Below are 23,001 nucleotides of genomic sequence, written 5' to 3' on the forward strand. Positions count from 1 at the left end.
CCCAAGCTCAGCAAATACATGCAAATGAGGATCCCAGAATCCATATCAGTATAAAGCAAGTTTAATTTTAATGGTAACTTCTCCTGCAGCAACCCCTTACTATTATCTTACTGATGTCCAGGCTCCTCTGGGAATGAAAAGACACACCATTACAACAACCACAGAGACATATATTTCCAGTTTTATAAGGACACAAATCTCTCACTCAATTCTTTGCCTTAACTCTCAGAATCTATTGATGGATGAGGTAGACATGTAATGTCCTTTGCAGACCAGGACTTGACAGAGATTGAAAGAATCTATTAAGAGAACCCGGCTTGCCATCTAGGACACCTCTGGATTTTGCTCTGTTAACCAGCTCCCTTACCGGCAGCTATTTTAGCTATGAATATGTTACACATCTTGATTTAAAGTGAAATGTTGAGAAGTACTTCTCAACCACTCAAAGCTTCCAAAGTTGCTCACATTTAGCTGATTGGGCAGAGAGGGAGGCAGCCTTCAAAACTGTTGTGTAGACTTAAGATTAGATTATTCAGGCTTCTCAAATTCAGAGAATAATTCTCACAGAGATGATGACTGAGGAATCTGATTTCTGCTAAAGTGATACTTTCCCAAAGGTCAGATGGAATTGAAAAAGAGAGTTTGTGGAAAAAATGCCACTGTGCCCTTAAACATGCAGTTTCTGGGTTGACACCGTAATGAGGAATGGAGTGCTATTAAAATATACTGCACATTTTAATGACTCCACTAGCAGTAGGCCAAAAAAAAAAATATTTAAGCTCAGAATAATTCTGGGAAGGAGGATTTTGCCAAGGAGATTTTAATGTCAAGAATGTATGTGAGGCTAAAAATAAGCTCACACGCATCCCTAAGCTGTAGGTGGGGGAGTATATATAATCAAATTAAATTATTCCATTTCCACTTATGAAAAAATCTGATGGTAAAAATTGACTAGAAAACATTTAGTCATATTTCACTTGGATTATGCTTATAAATACCAAACTCCAGACTTGTCAAAATAAGCCCCACGAGCGTTTCCCGGCCGAGGTGTCAGATAGACGATGGCTGCAATATGCAAAAATGATACAGAGTATACAGAACACCACGCCTGGAACAGCCACAGAAATTCAGCTCCCCGCTGAAGAGAGAGTGCAGAGAGTTCAGAGGGGAAGAAGCGTCCTTAAAGTGTGAGGAACAGAGTTCAGCGTGGTCCAGATGTCGAATGCAAAGGGAGAGGCCTTCAGAAAGCCTGGCAGCCCAGGTGAGACCCAGGTCCCAGGGCTCTGAGACTGGCGGTCTGGGGACAGTGGGAGACTGAGGGCCCCGACTTTTGAGCACTGTTTCTCTTCCTTTCAGAGAAAATGCCCCTTAATTTTCACCTTGCTTTGAAGGGCCAGTGGTTGTGCTCTTTCCACAAGTTCGTTGATACAATAAGACAGTGAGGCTGGCGGTTGCCAGAATACCCATCTTCAAATCAAGGCTACCTACAGAGAGGATGCAATGATGCAGCACCTAGAAATGAACTTGTTGGCATTTCAAGGACAAAAATCTTCTCGGTTACAACAATTGAACCTCCAATCCAAAAATCGGGCAGGGTGGAGAAACTAGGCCAAAGTCTTTTACTTGCTTCCTAACTTGTACTTGGAAGACTCATGTACAACCCTCTGCTTGCCCAAGCCTGCACTTTGGGCCAGTGGTGTCTCTTTCCATTGGGGTCTGGTGCTGACCAATGGGAAGGAGAGCTGGGAGTCGTGGGGAAAGGGGCGGCACCCTTCCTGGTCGGCATGAAGAGCTGGTAACTTCAGATTGGCCAGTGCCTGCTGACGCTACAGACACACATACACTCAGGATGTTTGCCCCGTGCGTAACCCAAGTGGTGAATGAAGCAGAGTTGAGACGTTGCCTTGGGCTCCGTGCACATGCCCAGGGTGGTGATGGGGACCCAGAAGAGCTGGTGGGGCTCAGCCTAGCCTGCTGGAGACCACTGCCCCAGGGTCTAGATGAATTCTGGCCTGGACAGAACCTGCATCTCCTGCCTCTCAGTTTTCTCCCGACATGTCATTCTGGAACCCCGTGGTGTTTGCTCCCTAGAGAGAGAATAAAGCAGGGGGAGAAAAATAATTTGACCTGATGGAAAGGGTAGTAGGGATGTTAAGCGATAATGAGGATCAGACACTGAACCAAGCACTTTACCCCCAACTTCCCTCCTCACCACTCCCAGTCCTCCTTCCTGCCAGTCAGCCTCAGATCCCAGGGGACATCACCAGAGACATCGCTGGGGAAGATGTAGGCACTGCTGTTAGCCCCATTTCACAGGTGAGGAAACTGACTTTAATGGAAGTTAAATAAATCACCTAAGGCCACATGCAGCTATATATCAGCACTGGCATCAAACCCAAGTCTTAAACCATTCTATTCTGTTTCTTATGATTTCTTCACCTACTCCCTGTAGCTTGTGTAGTAAAACAGCTGAAAAACAGCAAAATAACTTAGTAGTTATGGGAGGGAACCTCATTTCAGCTCTGCTACTAATTATTCATAACTCAGTAATACCATTATCTTTGTGAACCTTACTTTGTTTGACTGTAAAATGGTGATGCTCATGTCTGCTTTCACCACAGCACTGTGTCGAGGTATTTCCTGTGCAGAAGCTTTGAACAAAAGAAACATTCTGTATGTGACCTGATTGCGAGGGTTGCCGTAGGAGGGGATGTGGCAGAGGAGAAAGAGCATGGCCCAGCCCTGGCCTGGGACTGAATTTGTCATGCTAACGGGACCTTTCTGACCCTTCAGTGTCTCATCTATAACCTGTGGGGGGGTTCTGCTGTGAGGAGGGTCGCCAGGGAGGTGGAGCACAGCAGCCATGTGCACTGCAGGCAGTTGCGCCCCTTACCCGCAGGGGAAGCAGATGGAGCCGCTGAAGACACAGTAGATGAGGGGGTTGATGGCGCTATTCAAGGCAGGCAGGTTCTGGATGATCACAGAGGCGTAGAAGCGCTCCTCGGTGTCTGGAAGAAGGCTGAAATTGTCCAGGATGTCGAAGAGGAAGTATGGACTCCAACAGCAGATGAAGGCTGGGGAGAAGACAGCCATTAGCACCACAGCCCAGGAGGCTGTTTGTTGGCCTTGGCTGGAGCTTCAACTGGTAGGTCCACAAGCACCTAGAATAGCTTAGAAATATCTAGAACAGTTGTGTGTGTTAGAATCAACGTCATGTTTCCTTAACCACCCACACATGTACACACACACATCTACAACTGAGTAAGTTTCCCCCAACTTCTCTGTAAAGGGAAGGTCCAGTTTGACCACTGCTGTGACTCTTTATTGAAAGGCTGGAAACTGCTCAGTGTGGCATTAGCCTTTCATCTCACACAGTGTGGAATTAAAACTAGCAAAGCCTTTTGGAGATTCAATGGGAAAAGACAGAACAATAGGGGGCATTTTGATCAGATAGCAATAGCTGGTTTTAGGGTATGGCAAGTGGAAAGGGTGGTGCCTGATATTTTCAAAGTATAGCCTGGCTTAATCACAGTGTTCTCAATTTTCTTTTCCATTTCAAAATCAGTCACTCCAGAAAACACCCACCCTATACCGTTCTCCAAATCAATGGGTGTGTGTGAGACCCTGATTCTGTTTGGCTTCAAGTCCTCAGAGGAAATGGGTGGGAAATGGAGATCCAGAGTGTGGTGGTGAATTTTATGTGTCACGTTGACTGGGCCAGGGGGTGCTCAGATATTTGGTTAAACATTATTTCTTGGTGTTTCTAAAGGATGAGATTAACATGTCAATCAGTGGACTAAGAAAAGTAGATTGTCCTGTCCAGGGCGGGCCTCCTTCAATCCACTGAAGGCTTGAATAGAACAAAAATAGTGCATGAGAGTGGACTCACTCTCTGCTTGCTTGTCTTGAGCTGGGACATTTGTCTTCTCCTGCCTTCAGACTCAGACTGAGACTGGAACCACGCCATTGTCTCTCCTGGATCTGCAGATCTGGGGACTTTTCAGCTCCATAATCATGTGAGAAAATTTCTTACAATAAATCTCTGTGCATATATAGCTATCTCCTATTTCTCTGGAGAATCCAGACTGATACCACATGCACAGAGGTAAACATTCTTGGGACTGGATACACCCAAGCTCTCCTATTTTCTTACCATACCCTCTCTACCCTTCTTCTCCCCGTTTCTCCCCCATATGACTTCTCCTCAGAGAAGTCAGGCTATCTTTGCCATCTGCCTGCAGGAGCCACTTTCCTCCATAAATGTTTGTTGTGTGCTTTTTCCGCAGACCTTGGCAGTGTATTAAAGGGGAGCAAATCAAACCCAAAGACCACCAAACATTCTGCGGGCTCTGATAGTTAGGCCTGCCATTGGCTCAGAAAAGCAGTTCTGGGGTATAGAGGGGCAAAGTTACCTTTTGGGGGCATTTTGAAAATGTGTGTGTTTATGTATCTGTGTGTGTGTGGCAGGGGCTGGGAACGGGGGGCAGGGGATGGATATGGTTTCCCGGGGGACACCAGACACATGGTGCAGGCAGTCCCTCCCTGGGCCCATCCATCCTTTGAATGCCCAACTGGACATTTATGTAGTAGACAACCCTGTTTACAATTACCCTGTCTGGAAACTTAACTGTATTTTATATAGGAAGATAAATATTTTTAATAATTACTGACTTTTCCAGAAGTGCAGTTCTTTGTAAATGAAGGAAAGATTACTATGTCTCATTTGGAACAGTAGCAAGATTTGTTCGCCTGCTTGGAAAATCAAGTCGCTGATAGCAATACTGCTTCCTTTTTTACATCTCCATGAAAACATACCTGCTGTGTTTTTCATTTGGAGCTGTTGCTACATCTAGCTGACTGCTTCATGATTCTGCAAGGGTGGCTGTGCCTAAGTATTTACATTTTGAAATCTAATATGTTTTGTTATATTTATTAAATTAATCTAAATCTTTATATTCCTCCTTTATATTATTATATATTGATTTTTTAAGAACTGTGTGAGGTAGATAGTAATATGCACACATTTCATTTCAGGATGGTAAAGGGGCATTATAGAATATTTGTTATAGGATTTAGTCTGACTGGGTTGTTAACACTGGCTGACCCTCTAGTGGGCATCCCTGTTCTCTGACCACAGGGCCCCCCAGGGCCTGGGCATATGGTTCCTGATGACAAAGGGCTATGCTGGTACTGGATCACACATGTAGAAGATTTGTGTCTTGGCTTAACAACCAGGGAATGTGTATCTGTGCTTCTGGTTGTCTGGAAAGGAAAGAGAATCTTTGATTTACTTCAAAAGCTTCCAGGAAAGGATTTTTGAGCCCTGGTGGACTTTTGTACCTATCCCCAGGTCTGCCTGCAGTGTTGTTTTGTGCCTGTATTCTGCGGGCTGAGTCACACTGCATGTGTTCTGTTTGGCATTTTGCAATTGTGTTTTAGAAAGGTGAGACTGACCGTTGTGGTGATTTGCCATGCGGCTAACATGAAAGCTCTGCTTTCTCAGAGCTCCCAAAACTGCAAGAGGGGTGGGGAGGCGCAGTGTGTGAACTAAATACAAAAGGAAACAGCACAGATCCCTTTCTTTCTTGCATATCCTCATTCATGTTTTCATTAAGCAAATATTAATTAAGCACCCAGTGTGTGCGGGGCCCTATTTAAGGCCTTGGTGATAAGAGTGTAAGGAACACAAAAGCAAAAGTCATTGCTCTCATGGATTTATGACTCCAACAGGGGAGAGAAACAATAAGCAGATGAATATATATCCTATAATGTCAGGTAGACATAGGAATAGGAAGGAAAATAAGGCAGGTAAAGACTAGAGGAGGGCTGTTTAAGACTGGCCAAGGAGGCCCTACGGAGGGGGTCGCATTGTTGGGAAAGAACATCATGGGAGGAAGGAAGCCATCCCACCAACCGAAGGCACAGTGCTCCAGGTAGGGGCATTTGTACAAGGTCCCCGGGGTACAAACAAGGTGACATTTTGAAGAAATAGCAAAAAAGATCAGTGTGAATGGTATGGAATCAGCAAGGAGGAGGTGGTGGGAGTGAGGCTGGAGACTTGGCTGGGGGACACATCTCATAAACCTTGTAGACATGGAAAAAAGGAAGGGTTTTATTACTAGGTAATGGGCAGCCATGGGTGGGTTTTCAAGGTAGTGTTAATATCTGATTTACAGTTTAAAATATCACAGTGGCTGTTTTACAGAAAATGAGTAACAGAAGCCCAGTTGCACTGTTCCAAGCAGAAGCTGGTGCAAGCTGTGACCCAGGCAGTGGCTGTATCGATGGTGAGAGGTAGCTGGATTTGAGATGTTTTGCAGGCAGGTCCTCCAAGCTTTGCTGATGGTACAGACCATGGGATGTGAGATAAATAGAATAATGACAGACAGAAAACCCTGAGGTTCTTGGTGTGGACACTGGGAGAAAGATGGTGTCATTTACTGATATGGGGACACCAGGGGTGTTATTTTGCAAGGGGTAGGAGAACATTCCAATGCCTCTGGTTTGACATGCTGAGTGTGATAAGAAGTTATAGATACAATTTCATGTAGAAGTTATAGATATAATTTCTAAGCAAAAGACGTGTTCCAAGAGGGAGGGATTGATCAAATGTTTGCTTAGGAGTCAAGATGAAGATTAAGAATTGACATTCAGAATTTTAGATGTTGGTGACCTTGATCAGCATAGTTTCACTGGAGTAACAGGGAAGAAAACTAATAGAAATAGGCTCCAGAGAATGGGAGGTGAGAAGTGGGGGGGTCATGCTAGAAAAGAGTGGTGAAGTGAGTCTGTCACTGAAGAGTTGTTGAAGGAGTGGTTATAGTATATTTTTGCTCATGTGATCCAGTCAAAGGGGAAATGTGCTGGGGAGGTAACTGGGACAAAATTCTTGAGCAAACAGGAAGGAATGGAATCCAGGGCTTCTAAAAACATGTGGCCAGTTTACCCACAGTGATTGGAGGCTGGCACATAGGTCACCGATGCAGAGGGGGGAGGATGAGGACATCCTATTCTGACACAGTATTTTCTGTGATATAAAGCAAGGTCACTGGCTGAGAGAGCTTAAGGCAGAGGAAGTTTGGAACGTTTGAGAATAACAAAGAAGACACGCCAATCTGACACATGGTAGGTGCTTTAAAAATACTTTTTCTTTTTTTCCTAAGAGAAAGTGACTTTATGAGACTTAAGAGTAGAGAGAAAGGAAAAGGAAAGGGGAGACGGGAAGAGAGGAGAGAAGATAAAGTGGCCATTAGGGAGGGATTGACAGTGACCCTGAAATTAAATATAAAAAAAAAAAAGGAATGCCACTTCTGTATTCCTTTTGTTCATGAACTTCAGCCTTGGGGGCAGAGTATGTCTTAAAGTAAGCTTTTGGGTCACCTGGGTGATGGTGAGCATCAGCGCCAGATAGTTATGTTCTATCAGACTTTCTCCCAGCTACCCTCCTCCCGGCCTTGGTGGCAACTACATTCCTAAAGAGAGGGATTAGAAACCAAACGTCTGCCTTTGTAGGAGCCACAAAGGAACTGAGGAGTTCCACACATTCTTCTTCAATCGAAGGCAGAAGTGCCTGTGGACCAATTCCTATCTTGTGTGACCTCTCTACCACCAGGCCCTAGGGACAAGCTCACTTCTGGAAAGTTCACACAGTTCTGCACACAAGGAGGGTCACTGCTTACCGAGAATGATGACGATGCTGTACTTGACAGCCTTGATTTTTGCCTTTGAGATGGGTCCTCGGTTGTAGCTGATGCATAGCCTTCCCTCTGTGGATACAAAAGGGGAAGGTGGAGTGCTGTTTCTTCCAGTAAGGACATAGCAGGTCAGACTCACAGCTACCATAAGGTCCCTTATATCCTGCTCTCCTATGCCCGGGAGAACATCCTTGCACATTTTCAGAGTAAATATGGCCTGTGCTGGATGCCAGAAACTGCTCAATTTGCAGCTAAATATAAAATGCAAATGCGCTGGGACATCCAGACTAAAGACACTCCAGTTGGGTGACCTGAATCGGCTGAAGCTGGAATTAGCCATGTGACCACAGGGGGCGATGCTGAGATACTCAGCTGGTCACTTCCCCAACCTAGGGCAAAGCCCTCCTCTTACAATGGTTACCCCAGACTAACTCACTCATTTAACTCAGAGACTCCACTCTCAACAAAAGGCCAAGGCAGGCATGTTAAAAAACAAAAACAAAATCCAAACCCCAAAAAACCTGTCCCAAAGAGGAGCCTGGATATAACTTCAATCCTATGTGGATTCCTGTTTGATGGTAAAACGTGGGAGGAAAATATAAGAATCCACTAGAATACAAGCTAGATGGAGGCAGGGACTTTGTTTTCTTCACTCCTGTATCCTCTAAATTTAGTCTTAGAATGATTAATATTAAATATTTGTTGAATGAATTAATACTAACCTCTGTCTAGTTAAGAAGTAGGGGTAAGTAAGGTTGACTAGGATGGGTAGCCCCCTGCACCCTCAGCCAGGTGCCATTGATTAGGGCTCATTGGGCACAATCCTACTGGTGGCCCAGGTCAGAGGACCACCTAGGGTGCCTGAGTCATATGGGGGCAGTGGATTATATACTACAGACCAACTGCTATGCTCACTTGTCCCCACTACATTGTTCGGATTTCAGGCTTGAAATCTATTTTACACCCAGGGATACTGGTCTGAAGTTTACCTTTGCACTATTTATTCTATTCCCTCTCCAGTTCAACTCAGCCCAGTCCAACAAGCCACAGCCCATCAGCTAAGGAAAAAGACTGAACAAAATAGGCTAAAGTAGAATTACTGCTCTCTAGGAATTTCTAATCCAGCAGGAAAGAGCACACACTCTCCACAGGCTGGATGAGATGAGATGAGATGAGAGAGACAAACACCAGCTCTGAACGGAGAAGAGAGCTGTCCTCTGATGCTATGTTAGGGAGGCTGCGTGGCATACACGGAGTCCAAAGTGGACCTGGGGGCATGGGCATGGGGGAGACATGTGAAGCAGAGGGACTGTCCTCAGCCAAGAGACAGAAATAAGACAATGTAAGGATGCATTTGGACCACCTCACTTGGTTGGAGTGCAAAAGGATGTTGGGTTTGAGCATGGGGAGGCCAAAGTGGGAAGACCAGGAGTTTTGGGCTGAATTTCTGAGGGAGCTGCAAGCATTGAAGCTTCTGAGTGTTTTCACCTATACTCATTGGAAAGGATGGTTATCAGGAATAATAGGAAGAAGAGGCTTTTTATGTGCAATGAGCTGAAATGCTAATTATAACTAATTTTTTATTTCTTAATGTAAACCCTTTAAGGCCCCTCTGGCACTATTAGGGCCTTCAAATTATTTTGTGCATTTCATAGAACCACAAATCTTAAGTGTTGTAAGACAGCAAATGCTTCAGAAGCATTTACAGCTGAGGTACTCCAGTGGGGGTAGTATTGCCCCCTGGGGTTACATTTGGTAATGTCTAGACACATTTTTGGTCGTCACAACACACGTGTTTGGAAATTGCTACTGCCACCTAGTGGCTGGAGGCCAGGGATGCTGCTAAACATCCTTCGATACACAGGACCGTCCCCAAACAAAGCATTAACCAATACACCAAGTTTGAAAAACCGCGATTTTCCCATCTTGGGAAAGACACAGGCTTCGAGGTCAGATCTGAATACACCCTCTAGCTCTATAGATTACTAGGTGCGTAACCTTATGCAAATTGTGTACAGTTCCCAGCCTCAATTTCCCAATTTAAAAATTGAGGCATAAAACACCAAACTCACAGTTATTTTGAGGATTAAAATAGGGAAATGTATTAAAAATGCCAAGCCCCATGCTGAGAATGTCAAGTCCCTTATTGGGATGAATGAGGTTTTAATAGTGTTTCAGGAGGAATATGAGCTGCCTTTATGGAAGTGAACAGAAGGTATCCCTACATTTAGATAGTTTATTATACAATATTGCTATCTGTATATAGGAATTATATACATCCAGAAATTATCAGGGTGGGATTATACCCATGGGAGGCAAATAAAAAAGACAACAGACAAAGTAAATCCTTTCAAAGTATCCGGCTTTGCTGGAGTAACAGCTGGCTCCTAAACAGTATGGCTCTGAAGACTTAGCTTCTCAGAAAAGTTTTCGAGAATGACATTTGTGTTCTGAAATCTGTTTAAAATGGAAACTCACAGTACTTTTCACAGGTAATGAGGTGACAATATAATCAACTACTTACCCTTCAATCTCCCAATGAGATCAGTGCAAAGTGTCTTTGATCTGACCACTCTAGGAAATGCAAAGCCTCCACCTTCTAACGAAGGCTCTTCAAAGTGAGCTCAGCTACCAATGCTGGTAATTCTTCTTTATTGGAAGGTAAAAGAATTATTTCTACTCAGGTCTTAGCACTGGTGGAGTGAAAGCAGTTAAATTCAGCCTAGAGGCGGTAGGGGTAGCCTAGAGGCGGCAGGTCCATTCCGGGACTGGACGCAGCATGCTGCCTCGGCTGTTTCAGTTCAGGGATGCTTCCCTAGTGGGGATCCACACTAGAAATTCAGTCTCCCAGTGGCCATTTCCTGCTCTTTTCCTTTCCCATGCTTCACGCCCTTGCAGAGCCCCTTGGAACCTATTCTTCTCACAGGCTGAGCACCTGAAGGGGGAGCAATTGGTATCTTGGAATTTTAAATGCGGCACAATTTATTCCTGGCAGGAAGTTATCCCTGGGGGAGCCATCTGTGGCCCTATAATGAGCGCAGGTTATTAACAAGGAAGTTTACTGGTAATATTTTGAAATAAACATTTTATTTTTCATTTGTTGGGAACTTTATGTATTTTAGGTTGATTTAAAAAGTTAAACATTTTTAGCAGCTGTGCCTGACTTCTAAAACTTTTGAAATTTGAAATTCGTTGTGATTTCTGATCATTGATGGCTCTTTCATCTAAAAATAGAACCTGAATGCTGTACATGTTTAGTTCCTGAGGCCTCACCTGCTTAGCTGTGGGACTCTTCCTTCCCTCGTTTTTTTTTTTTTTGACCCTCTAACAAACTGGAGGTCATAACTAGATAGGAGGAGGTCAGATCTAATTCACTTAATTCAGATCCTTTGCTGTTCTTCAGCTACGCAGATTAGGTGAAACAAGGCACTCTGATAGGCCTAAAATAATTATGGCAAAGACAGGGTAGCTGTCCTTCAAATCCTTGCCTTATCCCCTGAGATGAAGAGTGAGACTACATTTCCTACTCTCCCTTTTTATCAGATGAGTTTGGAACCCAGAGGACTGTCAGTGTAGTAGTCAGGGCTCTCTGGAGAAGCAGAAGCAATAGGAAATACATGCTGACATATATAGGAGGGAATTAATTATAGGAATTGGGTCATGCAATCATAGAGGCTGGGAAATCCCACAGTGTGCTGTCTGTAAGCTAGAAAACCAGGAAAAATCAGTCCAAGTTCAAAGACATGAGAACCAGAGGGGATGATGGTGTATATCTGAGTCCAAAGGCTATAGAATCAGGCAGGTAATGGTGAAAAATCTTGGTCGTAGTCCATATGTCTAAGAATCAGTCTGGCTGATGTCTGCGGACAGGAAGATGGATGTCCCAACTCAGGCAAATTTGCCCTTCCTCTGCCTTTTGATTCTGTCCAGGCTCTCAGCAGATGGGATGATGCCTACCTACATTGTAGAGGACAATCTTCTTTACATACCCTACTAATTCAAATGCCTCTTGAAATGCCCTCCAGTAATACCCAGGAATAATGTTTTGCCAGCTATCTGGGTATCCTTTAGTCCAGTCAAGGTGACATATAAAATTAACCATCACAGCTGGGTAAACAAAACATTAATAGTGTGTGTTGATTGTTACCAAATGTGTTTAGCAAGGCATTCAAAAAAAGAGATGAACTCAGATGAGTTGGTTGGCTTATATGAACAAAAATGAAAGGAAGATAAAGAAAGTCCCCAATTTGGGATTTTGTAAAGTTGCAAGGTCCATTTCTTTTAACACCAGCTACATACATTGTGTGGCCAGTGCAACATAAAAATGCATGCAGAGCATTAAAGCAAATGTATGTATCTTCTAAGTGTGCAGCCTTTTGTCAAATAAACTGGCTCTGGTCCTCAAATGTAGTTATAAGACTGAGAAGTTCTAACCAGTGAAGACCCATTACGACTCAATACTGAGGCAAAGATCAGACTAAGGATGTGGCCTCCCACCTATTTTTTCAGATGGCCTCAAGCTAGCTTTCATTAAACTGAAAGACAGGGAATGGGTAAGGAAACAAGAAACAAGTCAGACCTGAGAATTATATTAAGAAACGGTATGGTAGCTGGCACATTAAACTGCCTGGCAGCAAATAGGTCAGAAGCCTACTAAGTTTTTGAGGAATCTTACTACCAAATAAACCATGAGCTTTACATTTTTGTCAAACTTAGAAATATTACCCCTCAAATTTCTACCAATTATTACCAGTGGGTGGAAAATTGTATCTAACTGTTGATGAGAAGATCACTAAAATCACCTTGAAAAAAAGACAGAGTTTTATTTGAGTCAAATTGAGAACTAGGGAGATGTAACTTCTATTAACAGAAGGAGTGTTCTGAGGGGCCACAGTCATTTTAAGGTTTTATATCCTTTAGGCAAGACAGACAGAACTTCAAAAGAGATACATTTCATTTACCTAAGATATGTGATGCTAAAAAAAAGGGTTGTGCATTGTGATATATCTTGGTGCCAAGGGGAATTCAGGGGAAGGGCAAACGTTCTGGCTTAATTTATATTTTATGTCCTTAGCTGACAGATTATCTTACTGATGCTGACAAGAAAATTTGTGACTACATTTCTGGGGGAGGTTGAAACTACAACTAGGTTAGTTATTAAGCCCCCGTTAGTAACTTGGCCCAGCAGAAGTGACTCCATATTGGGCCTGTTTCTTTTTAACATAACTGAGGCTTAAATGTGCACTTTTCTTGATTATCAACAGGCTTGAGAATCTTATTTTTGGCCATTCCTCTTTTCCCTTCTGTGAAATGCCTTCTATGTCTTGCTCATTTTTTTCCCATTTATCTTTCTTAAAAAGTCTTTTTGTATTGATTTTTTAGGAGTTCATCATATATTCTGAATATTAATTTTTCCCAGGCATGTATGTTGCAAAGAGCTTCTCCCATTTTATGACTTGACTCTTTAAATATAACAGAGTTAATTTATCCATCATTTCTTTTATGGCTTAGTGTATCTTGTATCTTGTTTAAGACATCCTACCTTACCCCTATCTTGTTTAAGACATCCTAATGTCATAAAGATTTCACCCTGGATTCTTTATGAATTTACCTATGAACTGATGTAAAGATCCAATTTCATTTCTTTCCCTGTTATCATCTGTCATATATCAAGTTCTCATATATGTGTAAGTCTGTTTGGTATTTTATTTTCTATTTGTCTATTATATTGTGTCAATACCACTCTATTAATCACTCTGACTTTATGATAAATCTTAACATTCAGAACAATAACCCACCCCCTACCTCGTTTGACTTTTCCAGGAGTGTCTTGGCTATTCTTGTCTCTTGAAATTTCTGTGTTTATTTTAAAAATGGCTTGTCATACTCAGTAAAATATCAAATTTCAATTTCAATATGAATTGCATTAACCTGTAGATCAGTTTGGGAGAGTCAGCACCTTTTTGGTGATGAATCTTAGCATCCACAAACACATCACAAACTTCATTTATTTATATCTTTGTATTTTCCCATAAATTTCTCTATGTCTTTTGCTAAATGTAGTTATTTGCAGAGAAGCTATTTTACCCACATGTACTGATGAAGAAAGGCCCTGAGAGCAAGTTAATGGGCTTAAGTTCATGCAGCCAAAAGTGAATTGGACTATAACCCAGTTCATCATGTAATCCAGAGCTTTTTCCTCCACTTCATTCTATTTCATTTAATAAACATGCAGTATAGATATAGCATGGATAACATCACATCTAAGCTGTAATGGCCAAATGCAATTTTATCTAGATATTTCATACTTTGTTCCATGGATGCGCCTCTCCCATCTTCTGCACCTATGCAGGAAATGCTCTATTTTATAGGAGTAGATAGGTGCCCCTGGGAATCAAGAGCATGCTCCTTTGTGATAGAAAACCTGCGAGACTGGAAACCTCATCTCCTCTGACTCTCATGTTCCACACTTGTTTATGGCAAAGTCTTCAGATAATTTTTAAATAGTTCTTTTTCTTTTTTTTCCTGTCAGCCTTTGAAGGAGAGTAAATGGACATATTTGCCAGCAAGAAAGGTGATTCTTAAAATAATGATGGTTTGCATTTTGCAGCCCATGTTTACCAAGTGGGCTTCTGTTCACACTAGTCATTGCTGTTGTCCCCTTGTTGATGAGCAATAATCCTGGCATGCTAACACCACTGGAGATCCTATTTACCAGCCAAATCCCGAGCAGCTTGGCTGTGAAAACAGATAGAAAACCAAGTGAGTCCCATTTATGAGCAAGATACAGAGAATTTATGGGCTTTTGAGACTACCATCTGCCCCTCATTCCAGAAGGGGGTCACTGATGGTGATACAAAGGTATAGACAACTAAAAAAAATAGGTATAATGGAGATAGGAAGTTGCATATAAGAATAAAAACTGACTGTAGCCATTTCCACCTGTGGGGAGGGGTGATGGCATGCCGCACACCAGTGGGAACTCAGGTCTCTATTTTAGAAACTGGGGGCTGCAGCTCTGCACTACTGCAATAATACCTGGACTCCACTGTCTGACATGATCAGAATCAGATTCATTCTGGACTGGGGTCTGGGCATCATTCCTTTTGAATAGCTCTTCAGATGATTTGAATGTGCAACCAGGTTCAACGACCTCTGGTCCAGTAGGAGACACAGTGTTAGTCAGCTGACTTCTTCACTGAGAGACAAAAAATAATCTGCACTATTTTAGAGACTGGGGGGTGGGGAACCCAAGAGTGTGCATACTGAAAAATCTGGTAGCTGGGAGATTTGAAGAACTCTGGAGAGAGATAGGGGCCCAATCACAGGGGGCCTGCTGAAAAAGCAGGGTGGGAGATCCCTCAGAGGGTGGCGTAGCTGACAGAATGTAGTAACATTTGATCACCTCAAACCTCCAGCAACATTTGCTATATTCATGCCTGAGAATGATGAAGTCAGGGAAATTGATGGGTATTCCATGTCTCATTGGACTGGCAGCAGAGAGAACAGAAAGGCCATAGGAGGTGAGACAGGGAGAGTGAGAGCTCAGAGGGACAGGCAGGGAAGACGTACCACCTTCTGGAACTGGCAAAAATCCTGACAGGGGTTTGGACCAGGATGATTTAAATCTGAAAGTACAGGAAGACATCAGCCTACCGAAAGCAAACTGGGCCTTGCACTTACCACTAGTGGTCATCTTTTAGATTTTAAATACATCAAAACAAAACACTTCAAGAGATGAGACTCGAGTAATGTCTGAAGGCAGAACTCTAGAGGGAGTGTGGTGGAAGAGAAGCACACTACAGATCCCAAGTTTGGGTGTTCTAACAAAAATTAGAGTACTTAATGTGTTTCAGTGATAGGCATTTCATGGGTGGAAAATTTCTGAGCAGCCTGTGCACATCTCTGGATTATTTTTTGTCTCTCAGTGAAGAAGTCAGCTGACTAACACTGTGTCTCCTACTGGACCAGAGGTCGTTGAACCTGGTTGCACATTCAAATCATCTGAAGAGCTATTCAAAAGGAATGATGCCCAGACCCCTGATTCTGATCATGTCAGACAGTGGAGTCCAGGTATTATTGCATTTGAAAAGCTTACCAGGCAGTGCTCTCAGGCAGCCAGAGAAGAGACCCAGTGCATGAGAGTGTAGGCTTCCTCTAGTCAGGAGCCAAGCTGTTATTCCTTGCATTCCCAGTCCCTTGCACCACTGCTGACACAGCAGCAGTGAACTGAATTCCGATGAAGATACTGAGACTTATACAACTCAACAAATTCTCCTAGAGAAAGGGGCATAGATTACCAGTGCCCACTAATTCTTGTGAATCACTGTGATTTCTCCCAGTCACCCTGGAAGAAGTAGCTTCAAGGAAAACCATCTTGGTGTTGGTCCATTAAAGGTATTAGTTCCAAGTTTGAAAAGGGGGTACTTAGAGGGACTCTAGTATGTCTCCTCATTTTAACCTCTTGGAGTTCAGAGAGGTTAAATGACTGTGCAAGGTGGCACAGCTCTTAGTGGAATGTTTGGAACAGAAACAAGCTCTTCTTCTTTCAGGGATCTGTAACACCTTGCTGCCCTCATGTGTATGCATGTGGATGAGTATGGGTATGTGCCTGCATCTGAATGTGTGTCTGTGTGTATGGGTGTGTGTGAGAGACTGGGTGTGCAAATATGTGCATTTATGTATGTGGGCCAGTATTGTGTGTATTTAAGGAAGGAGAGGAGGCATGGAGCCTGAGCAAAGCTGGTCTCTTCCTACAGAATCAGTCATATTATAATAAATAGAAAACCAGAGTCCTTTCTCTTCTCTTTCTGGCACTTGATTTGCTGTGTTCTGTCTGGGTTAGCCTCAGTCAGGTCCAGCAATGTTTGCCTGGGTGCAGAGAAGGCCTGCAAGTCTCAGCGGCTGCCCACATGTGGGAGGTGCTCTACATTCAGCTTTACTGCAGCGGAATTTGGGAAAGCGTTCTAACATGTGATCTCAGGCTGGTTCTGGTGTGAATTAGGACGGTGGGGAAAGCTGGACCATGCTTTGACTGACTCAGGGTCTAGGATTGTTGCATGGATAGATGGCAGTTTCCTCCATCTATAAATTCAAACTAAATAGAAAGGTCTGCCTCGTCTTTTGCTGAATGTGTGGTGGTCTCCTTGGACAGTTCCCTCTTGTCATCCAAGTGTCCTCCATGGAGCTTCTTGGCCAGGCCTGAGAGACTGGGTGACCTTGGGTCCTGGCTCAGAGGCTGCTCTGATGGACTCTGCTGGCACAGTGTGACCAGGTCCGAAGTCCTCCTCCCTTCCCCTGGTTGTCAGGGAGGCCAGTGCAGAAGGTAGAGCCTGCTGGGGACAGCCTTTGGACAGTGTGGTCTGCCAGGGCTCTGATAGACAGCACAGGCTTGTTCTAGCCAGAAAAAGCCAAACTCATTTTCATTTGCAAGCCTCTACAAAAGCAAATTAGCCAAGAGTTGGTTGATACAGATTAGTGTCTTACCTGAGCAGTTGGAAATCACCATGTCATGCGCTTTGCTTTTAGTCCAAATAGTTCGGATCACAATGGCATAGATGACACTGCAGAAAAAGCCAAAGGTAATATTAAACAGCTGGTGGTTCCCTACTCTGGGAACACGGAGAGAGGACCACTCCGGTTCTCTGAATATGAAGCATGGAGTCAGTCCTTCACCTCTGCTTGTTCCATTTGCCAATGCTAGAATCATAGCAGATAGCAGCTGCTTCTTTTTTAAGCAAGGGGGCTAGGACATGGTGAAGTAATATGATTCTCCAAGATAACTTAGATGTTTAAAGATATAGCTGAGATTAGGATCCAAACACAGGATTTCAGGTCAGAAATGTTAAGACCACTTGTTGATTATATGACCTTGACTTTCGATAGTCTTCAATGTTTCCTGCCTCTGGTGTTCATGCCATTAAGTGATCCTCTGCCCTTGAGTGTGCCAGGAACTGTGACTTGCCTCTAATCAATGCACTGGGGTGACAGTGATGAGATGTCTGTGATTGCAGAATAGTGTAGCACTTGTCTTGCTTTTGTCCTTCTATGGTCCTGGATTTGAAGCAGGCTGCCATGAGTCCTACAGCCCCAGAAAATAATGTTATCAAAAACTCACAGTAGCTTGGAATAACAGCCTTCCCCAGTTGAGCCTCTGATGACACCTGTCCCGGCAGACACTTTGATGGCCATCTTGCCTAAGCAGGGGACCCAGTTAAGCCATGTCCAGACTCCTGAACCCAGGAAACTGTGCAATAGTAAATGTATGTTGTTTTAAGTCACCAGGTTCATGATAGTTTGTTACCCAGCAATAGATTAATATACCAAGAGATGCAGCCTGGGTGTCTGTGCTGCCCCAAATGTGTATGTTGAAATCCTCATGACCATGTGATGGGATTAGGAGGTGGACCTTTCAGGAGTGATTAGGTCATAAGTGCAAAACCCTCATGAATGGGATCAATGCTCTTACAAGAGACCCCACAGAGATCCCTCATTCCTTTCACCATGTAGGGGCAGAGCAAGAAGTCAGAAAACTGGAAGAGGGCCTTCACTTGATCTTGTGGCACCCAGATCTTGGACTTCCAGCCTTAGACTGGGAGAAATAAATTTATTGTATTTATAAGTCAACTCGTCTGTGATATTTTGTTACAGCAGCCCAAACAGGCTAACATACCAGGCCTTAGTTGAAACTGTAAAATGGAGTTAATAATATAGACCTCTTCAGAGTATTTTAGGGATCAAGTGTCACAACACTTAAAGTGCCAAGTGCATGCCTGAAAATTAGCAGAGACTCAATAAATGTCATTTTCTTCCCCATTTTTCACACAATAGCACATCTACTCTTGCATGATATAATCTGCCTAACTGGAAAACCAAGTGTTAATGATTCAAAAGCTTCATCAAATTTTGTATCCTTCATCTCTTTTGATAAGTATAAAAATTTACACCCTTCTTTAATTCGTTATTTGGCATTTCTAAAAAACTTTGGGACAAAACACTGTTCTATTTTAAAACTGCACAAGCTTCCCTCTTGAGAATCACCAGTTAAAAAAAAAAATCAGAGCTCTCGTCTGCAGTAGCTGACAAAGCACTAATTGCTTTTAATGATCTTCAGACCATAACTTAATTAATGACTGTGTTAAAACCTTCTGCTCCTTATTGCTTTTCCCATTCTTGCTCAGGAAACCCCCGAGTGCACCAGGTAAGCTGCGGGACTTCTGGGAGCAGACCCATTCTTTCTCATTTGCCTATCCAGGGACTTTTCTGGAATTTGTCTACATTAAAGAAAAAATGAAGAAAAAATGACTAGTGAGTCGATTCTTCACTGTAAGCTGAGTATTTATTTATTTTTTCCCCAGGTAAATGAAAACTCAAGGGAAGGTTACAGCCAGCATGAAGCATTAATTGTGTGTTACAATTGCAACCCCAGAGCTTAATTGATCAATAATTCAAATATTTATTGACCATCAACCATATACACAATGAAATATTAAGGAACAGCTCATGTGTTATTGGTTTGGGCCTGAGTCACCCCCACCTAGTCTCTTCAGGGCCCATCAGGTAAGTGGAAAGCTGGTACCAGCTTTACCATTAGCTGGGAAAACTCCCTGGAAGAAGAGTGTCTGCTTTTTTCATTACCCCGATCAGGCCACTTCTCAGAGTGTGACAGTTATGCATCAGAGAGACCTCTGAATTTTATTTGTCTCTTTCTTCACCCTCATTTCTTTCACCTAATTAATCAGCAAGTTTTGTGGATTGTCTCTTCAAAATCTCCTTAATCTGTATTTTCCTGCTTTTCAGCATAACTTCAGACCTTTACCATCTCTTTTTTATGTTTTGATGACCTTTTAATAATATAGCATGACATATAATTTGCCATTTAAACCATTTTTTAACATATAGTTCAGTGCCATTAAGTAGTCATGTTGCTATGCAACCATTACCACTATCCATCTCTTTTTCATCTCCCCCAGCTGAAACTGTATACTCATTAAACACAAAAGTATGGAAGACTTCACAAGTATGTGACATCCTTATGCAGGGGCGATGCTAATCTCTGTATTATGCCAATTTTAGTATTTGTGCTGTTGAAGCAGGCACCTCTGATAATCTCCTGCCTGAATATTGCCATAATCTTCCTGAATACCTTCTTTGATTCCAGACCCTCTGCTGTGGGGCCCCTAGGACTATCTATTTATGCTACCATAGCACTTCTCACACTGCGATTTCCTAAAGGTCCAGAAGAAGAATTCACTCTGATGACTTAAGTAGTTCCAATGAATTCACTGATGTCTAGAACCAGTAAGTATGGACAGTTGACAATCAGCCAGGATTTCTGTAGAAAGTTTTTTGTAGAAAGTTACAGTAAGCCCAACTCAAATTGATCTAAGCAATTAGAATATTTATCTCCCGTAATTGCAAATTTAAAGGGTCAAAGATGAAGTTCAGAAATCTGAGTCCTTTCAGTCCTTTCTCTTTTTTTTTCAGCATAGATGTTTTCATAAATCAGGCTACAGCAGTTTCAGGGGTCAGTCCAGGGACAGCAAGGTCCACAAAACATGAGAAGCCAACCTCTTCTGCCTTTTCTCCTACAAATGGGGAATTTTTCAAAAGCTCCTCAGAAGACACTTCCTCCCATCTCATTGGCTAGAATTAGATCATGTGGACCTTCCTGAGCCACTGGCATGCTGAGGCTTGAGGATGCCATGATGGACTCAGAGTGTAATGGATATTGGAAATCCAATCACAAACATCTAGCATAATTTAGCAAACAAATGAGGATGGCTTTTTTAAAAGACGTAACTCTTGCCACCTCTCAGGTAACAATATATAGGATGTCACCTCCTTTACTGATTCGAGTCATCCTCCCTGGCCTCAGACACACTGTGGCCTTGTACTCCACAGACAGTACCAGTCTCAGCCTGGGGCTTTCCAAGGTCTGATCCCCATTCCCTAAGCAAAGTAAATGGATTTTTTCATATAATGTAAATCAGTGCTCTATGACAAGCATGCTTTTTTCCACTTATTCTTTAGCAACTGTTGACCATAGATTTTTTTATACCTCCCCGTCTGTCTCACAGAGATAACAATGATAGGAGAATGAGAAATCAATTAGGTTGCAAGAAAATAACCACAATCAAAGTAAGCAATGACACCAGGGCTAACAGTTAGACAGTTATGTCAAGTGAATTTCGAAACAACATAAGTTGTGTTGACCCAGAAAAACAACGTATTGCTTTTACTGACAATCACTATGGTTTCAAGTTCTGGGACCCAAATTTAACTGATGATGGAACAGCAAAATCTTTATTCCCACACAGCTCTCATGGGAGTCTGCCCCAGACAACACAACTCCTTCCTTCCTCTCTCTTTGCTTCCCTCTTAGCCTTTTTCCCTCCCTTCTTTCCTTCCACCCTTCCTTCTTTCCTTTCACACATATTTATGGAAGACCTAACATAAGCCAGAAACTGATTTAGGCACTAATTGGCCAGAAATACCCATATTAGGGGAGCATGTATGTGTGTGGGTCAGAGAGTCATGGCACCTCTCTCCTTTGATTGGTGAAATTTATCAGTCAGTCCAACATTCAAGAAGTGTCCATTGTGTGCCAGATTTGGAACAGTTCCTGTACTCAAGAAAGAAGAGGTGCAAAAGTAGGCTATTATACTACTAGGAAGCATTAATGGGGACAAGGACAAGCTGAGGCTGGAAGTTAGGGCCTGACACTGGGATCTTTCCTTGGCCTGGAACTGTCAGGGGCAGCTCCACGTAGAGTTAGTATTTGAAATGAGAAATGAAGAGTGTGAACTAATTTGCTAGAAGCAAGGCCAGGTGAGTTTGGAGGCATGTTGAGGCATAGGGAATATGTGTACAAAGGCACAGAGGTGGCAGGAGTATAGGGCATCCTGGAAACAACAAATGGTTTGTTATGGCCGTTGTAGGAAATGCAAGGAGAGTGTCAGCAGCTTTCCCTGGAAGAGCCAGGGAATCTTTGAAAAAGACAAGCGATCTTGTCCTAGCAGATATTAATGTATGTAAGGTTACAATAATTAACCAGCATAGTGTTAGTGCCAGAAGAGCCACTAACAAATTAGGTTATTTGTGTGTTCTCTCCTTTTCTTATTATTCAATCACTATTTGCTATTAACTGAAAACAAATAAAACCATACTCAAAATGAAGAAGCAAATGACAAACCAGGGAAATATTTTCGAAATATAAAAAAAGAAAAAGGTTACTCTCTAAATGTAGAGAACAGAGAAAATAAGAACAAAATAAGGTGACAAGAATATTTATAATATAAATATGCATCTGATAGAATTGCCATTTCATACCATAGAGAAGAGATAGACTATTTAGTAAGTAATGTTGGGACAAAAGACACAGCATTAAAAAAACAAATTTAACTTAGATCTTAAATTCATATCCAATATCACAAGTAAATGGTATTAGGACAATTGGAAATAAATCATCAAATATATTTTTAAAGTGATATTTTTAATGTGCTCAATGCTGAAATTTTTTCAAATAATTAAAATAACAAATCATAAAAAAGGTAAGTCAAAGTTTTGATTAGTATATGGCAGGGACAATTTCCTAAGAAAAATGAAATGCAAAAATGTAAAGAGAAGCATGAGTAGATGTGAATATATTAAAATATCAAATACCTGCATGTTACAGAAAAGCTATATACATGTCTTTCATATTTTCACATGAATTTATATAAGGTTTTGCAAAGTGCTTTCCTATTATTCTTTTAACTTTTAAAATCTAGTCATCTGACTTTCTCAATTCTAATTTTAATTATTCATGCTTTCTCTCTTTTCCTTAATTATGTCAGTCTTAATAACTGAATGCAAAAATAAAAACAGATTTAAACTGGAAAAGCAGATGCCAAACTAGGGAAATATCCTCAACATTTAAAATAGGAAGTTTATTATATAAAAAGGAGTGCTAACGATAGAGAATAAAGAAAATAAAAATAGAGAAACATGGGTAAAAGAGTATGAGTAGCTAATTTATTTGAAAAGCAAAAATGATAATAAAGTGTGTTTAACCTCATTTGTGATGAAAGAAATGCAAATTAAAACCTCCTTCAATGGTGGCTGCCAAGAAGTGTTCCCCGCCATTACCCTACCTCACTGTGCGCACATACACTCTAGCGTATTTCTTGTGTGTATTGCTTTTTCTGTTCAGTTTCAGATAAAGTATGTCTACCTATTCAATTGTAAGACCTCTCAAACTGGTACTGTTTCTTATATTTGAAAAGCTGCATGATACAGGAGAAAGAACAGGGTATGAAATCAGACA

The 23,001-nt window shown here is 42.2% G+C and overlaps 1 protein-coding gene and 1 non-coding gene across 3 annotated transcripts in view; both read right to left on the bottom strand.

The window, feature by feature from the left end:
• Nucleotides 1-1,470: 1,470 nt before the first annotated feature.
• NPSR1 (neuropeptide S receptor 1) overlaps nt 1,471-23,001 on the bottom strand; it is a 110,608-nt gene continuing 89,077 nt past the window's right edge. For both annotated transcript variants that reach the window (XM_017653352.3, XM_017653347.3), the window contains 4 exons: nt 17,181-17,257; nt 7,680-7,766; nt 2,894-3,074; nt 1,471-2,087 (listed from right to left, as the gene is read on the bottom strand). In XM_017653352.3, the coding sequence (XP_017508841.2) occupies nt 1,997-2,087; nt 2,894-3,074; nt 7,680-7,766; nt 17,181-17,257 (436 nt within the window). In that variant the 3' untranslated portion in view covers nt 1,471-1,996. The remainder of the gene's footprint in view (nt 2,088-2,893; nt 3,075-7,679; nt 7,767-17,180; nt 17,258-23,001) is intronic.
• On the bottom strand, nt 19,692-19,793 carry LOC118966957 (U6 spliceosomal RNA). Its single transcript, XR_005053713.1, has one exon. It is a non-coding gene; the product is annotated as a U6 spliceosomal RNA (small nuclear RNA).

Source organism: Manis javanica, chromosome 6 (assembly GCF_040802235.1).
Source record: "Manis javanica isolate MJ-LG chromosome 6, MJ_LKY, whole genome shotgun sequence".
Taxonomy (NCBI): Eukaryota; Metazoa; Chordata; class Mammalia; order Pholidota; family Manidae; genus Manis; species Manis javanica.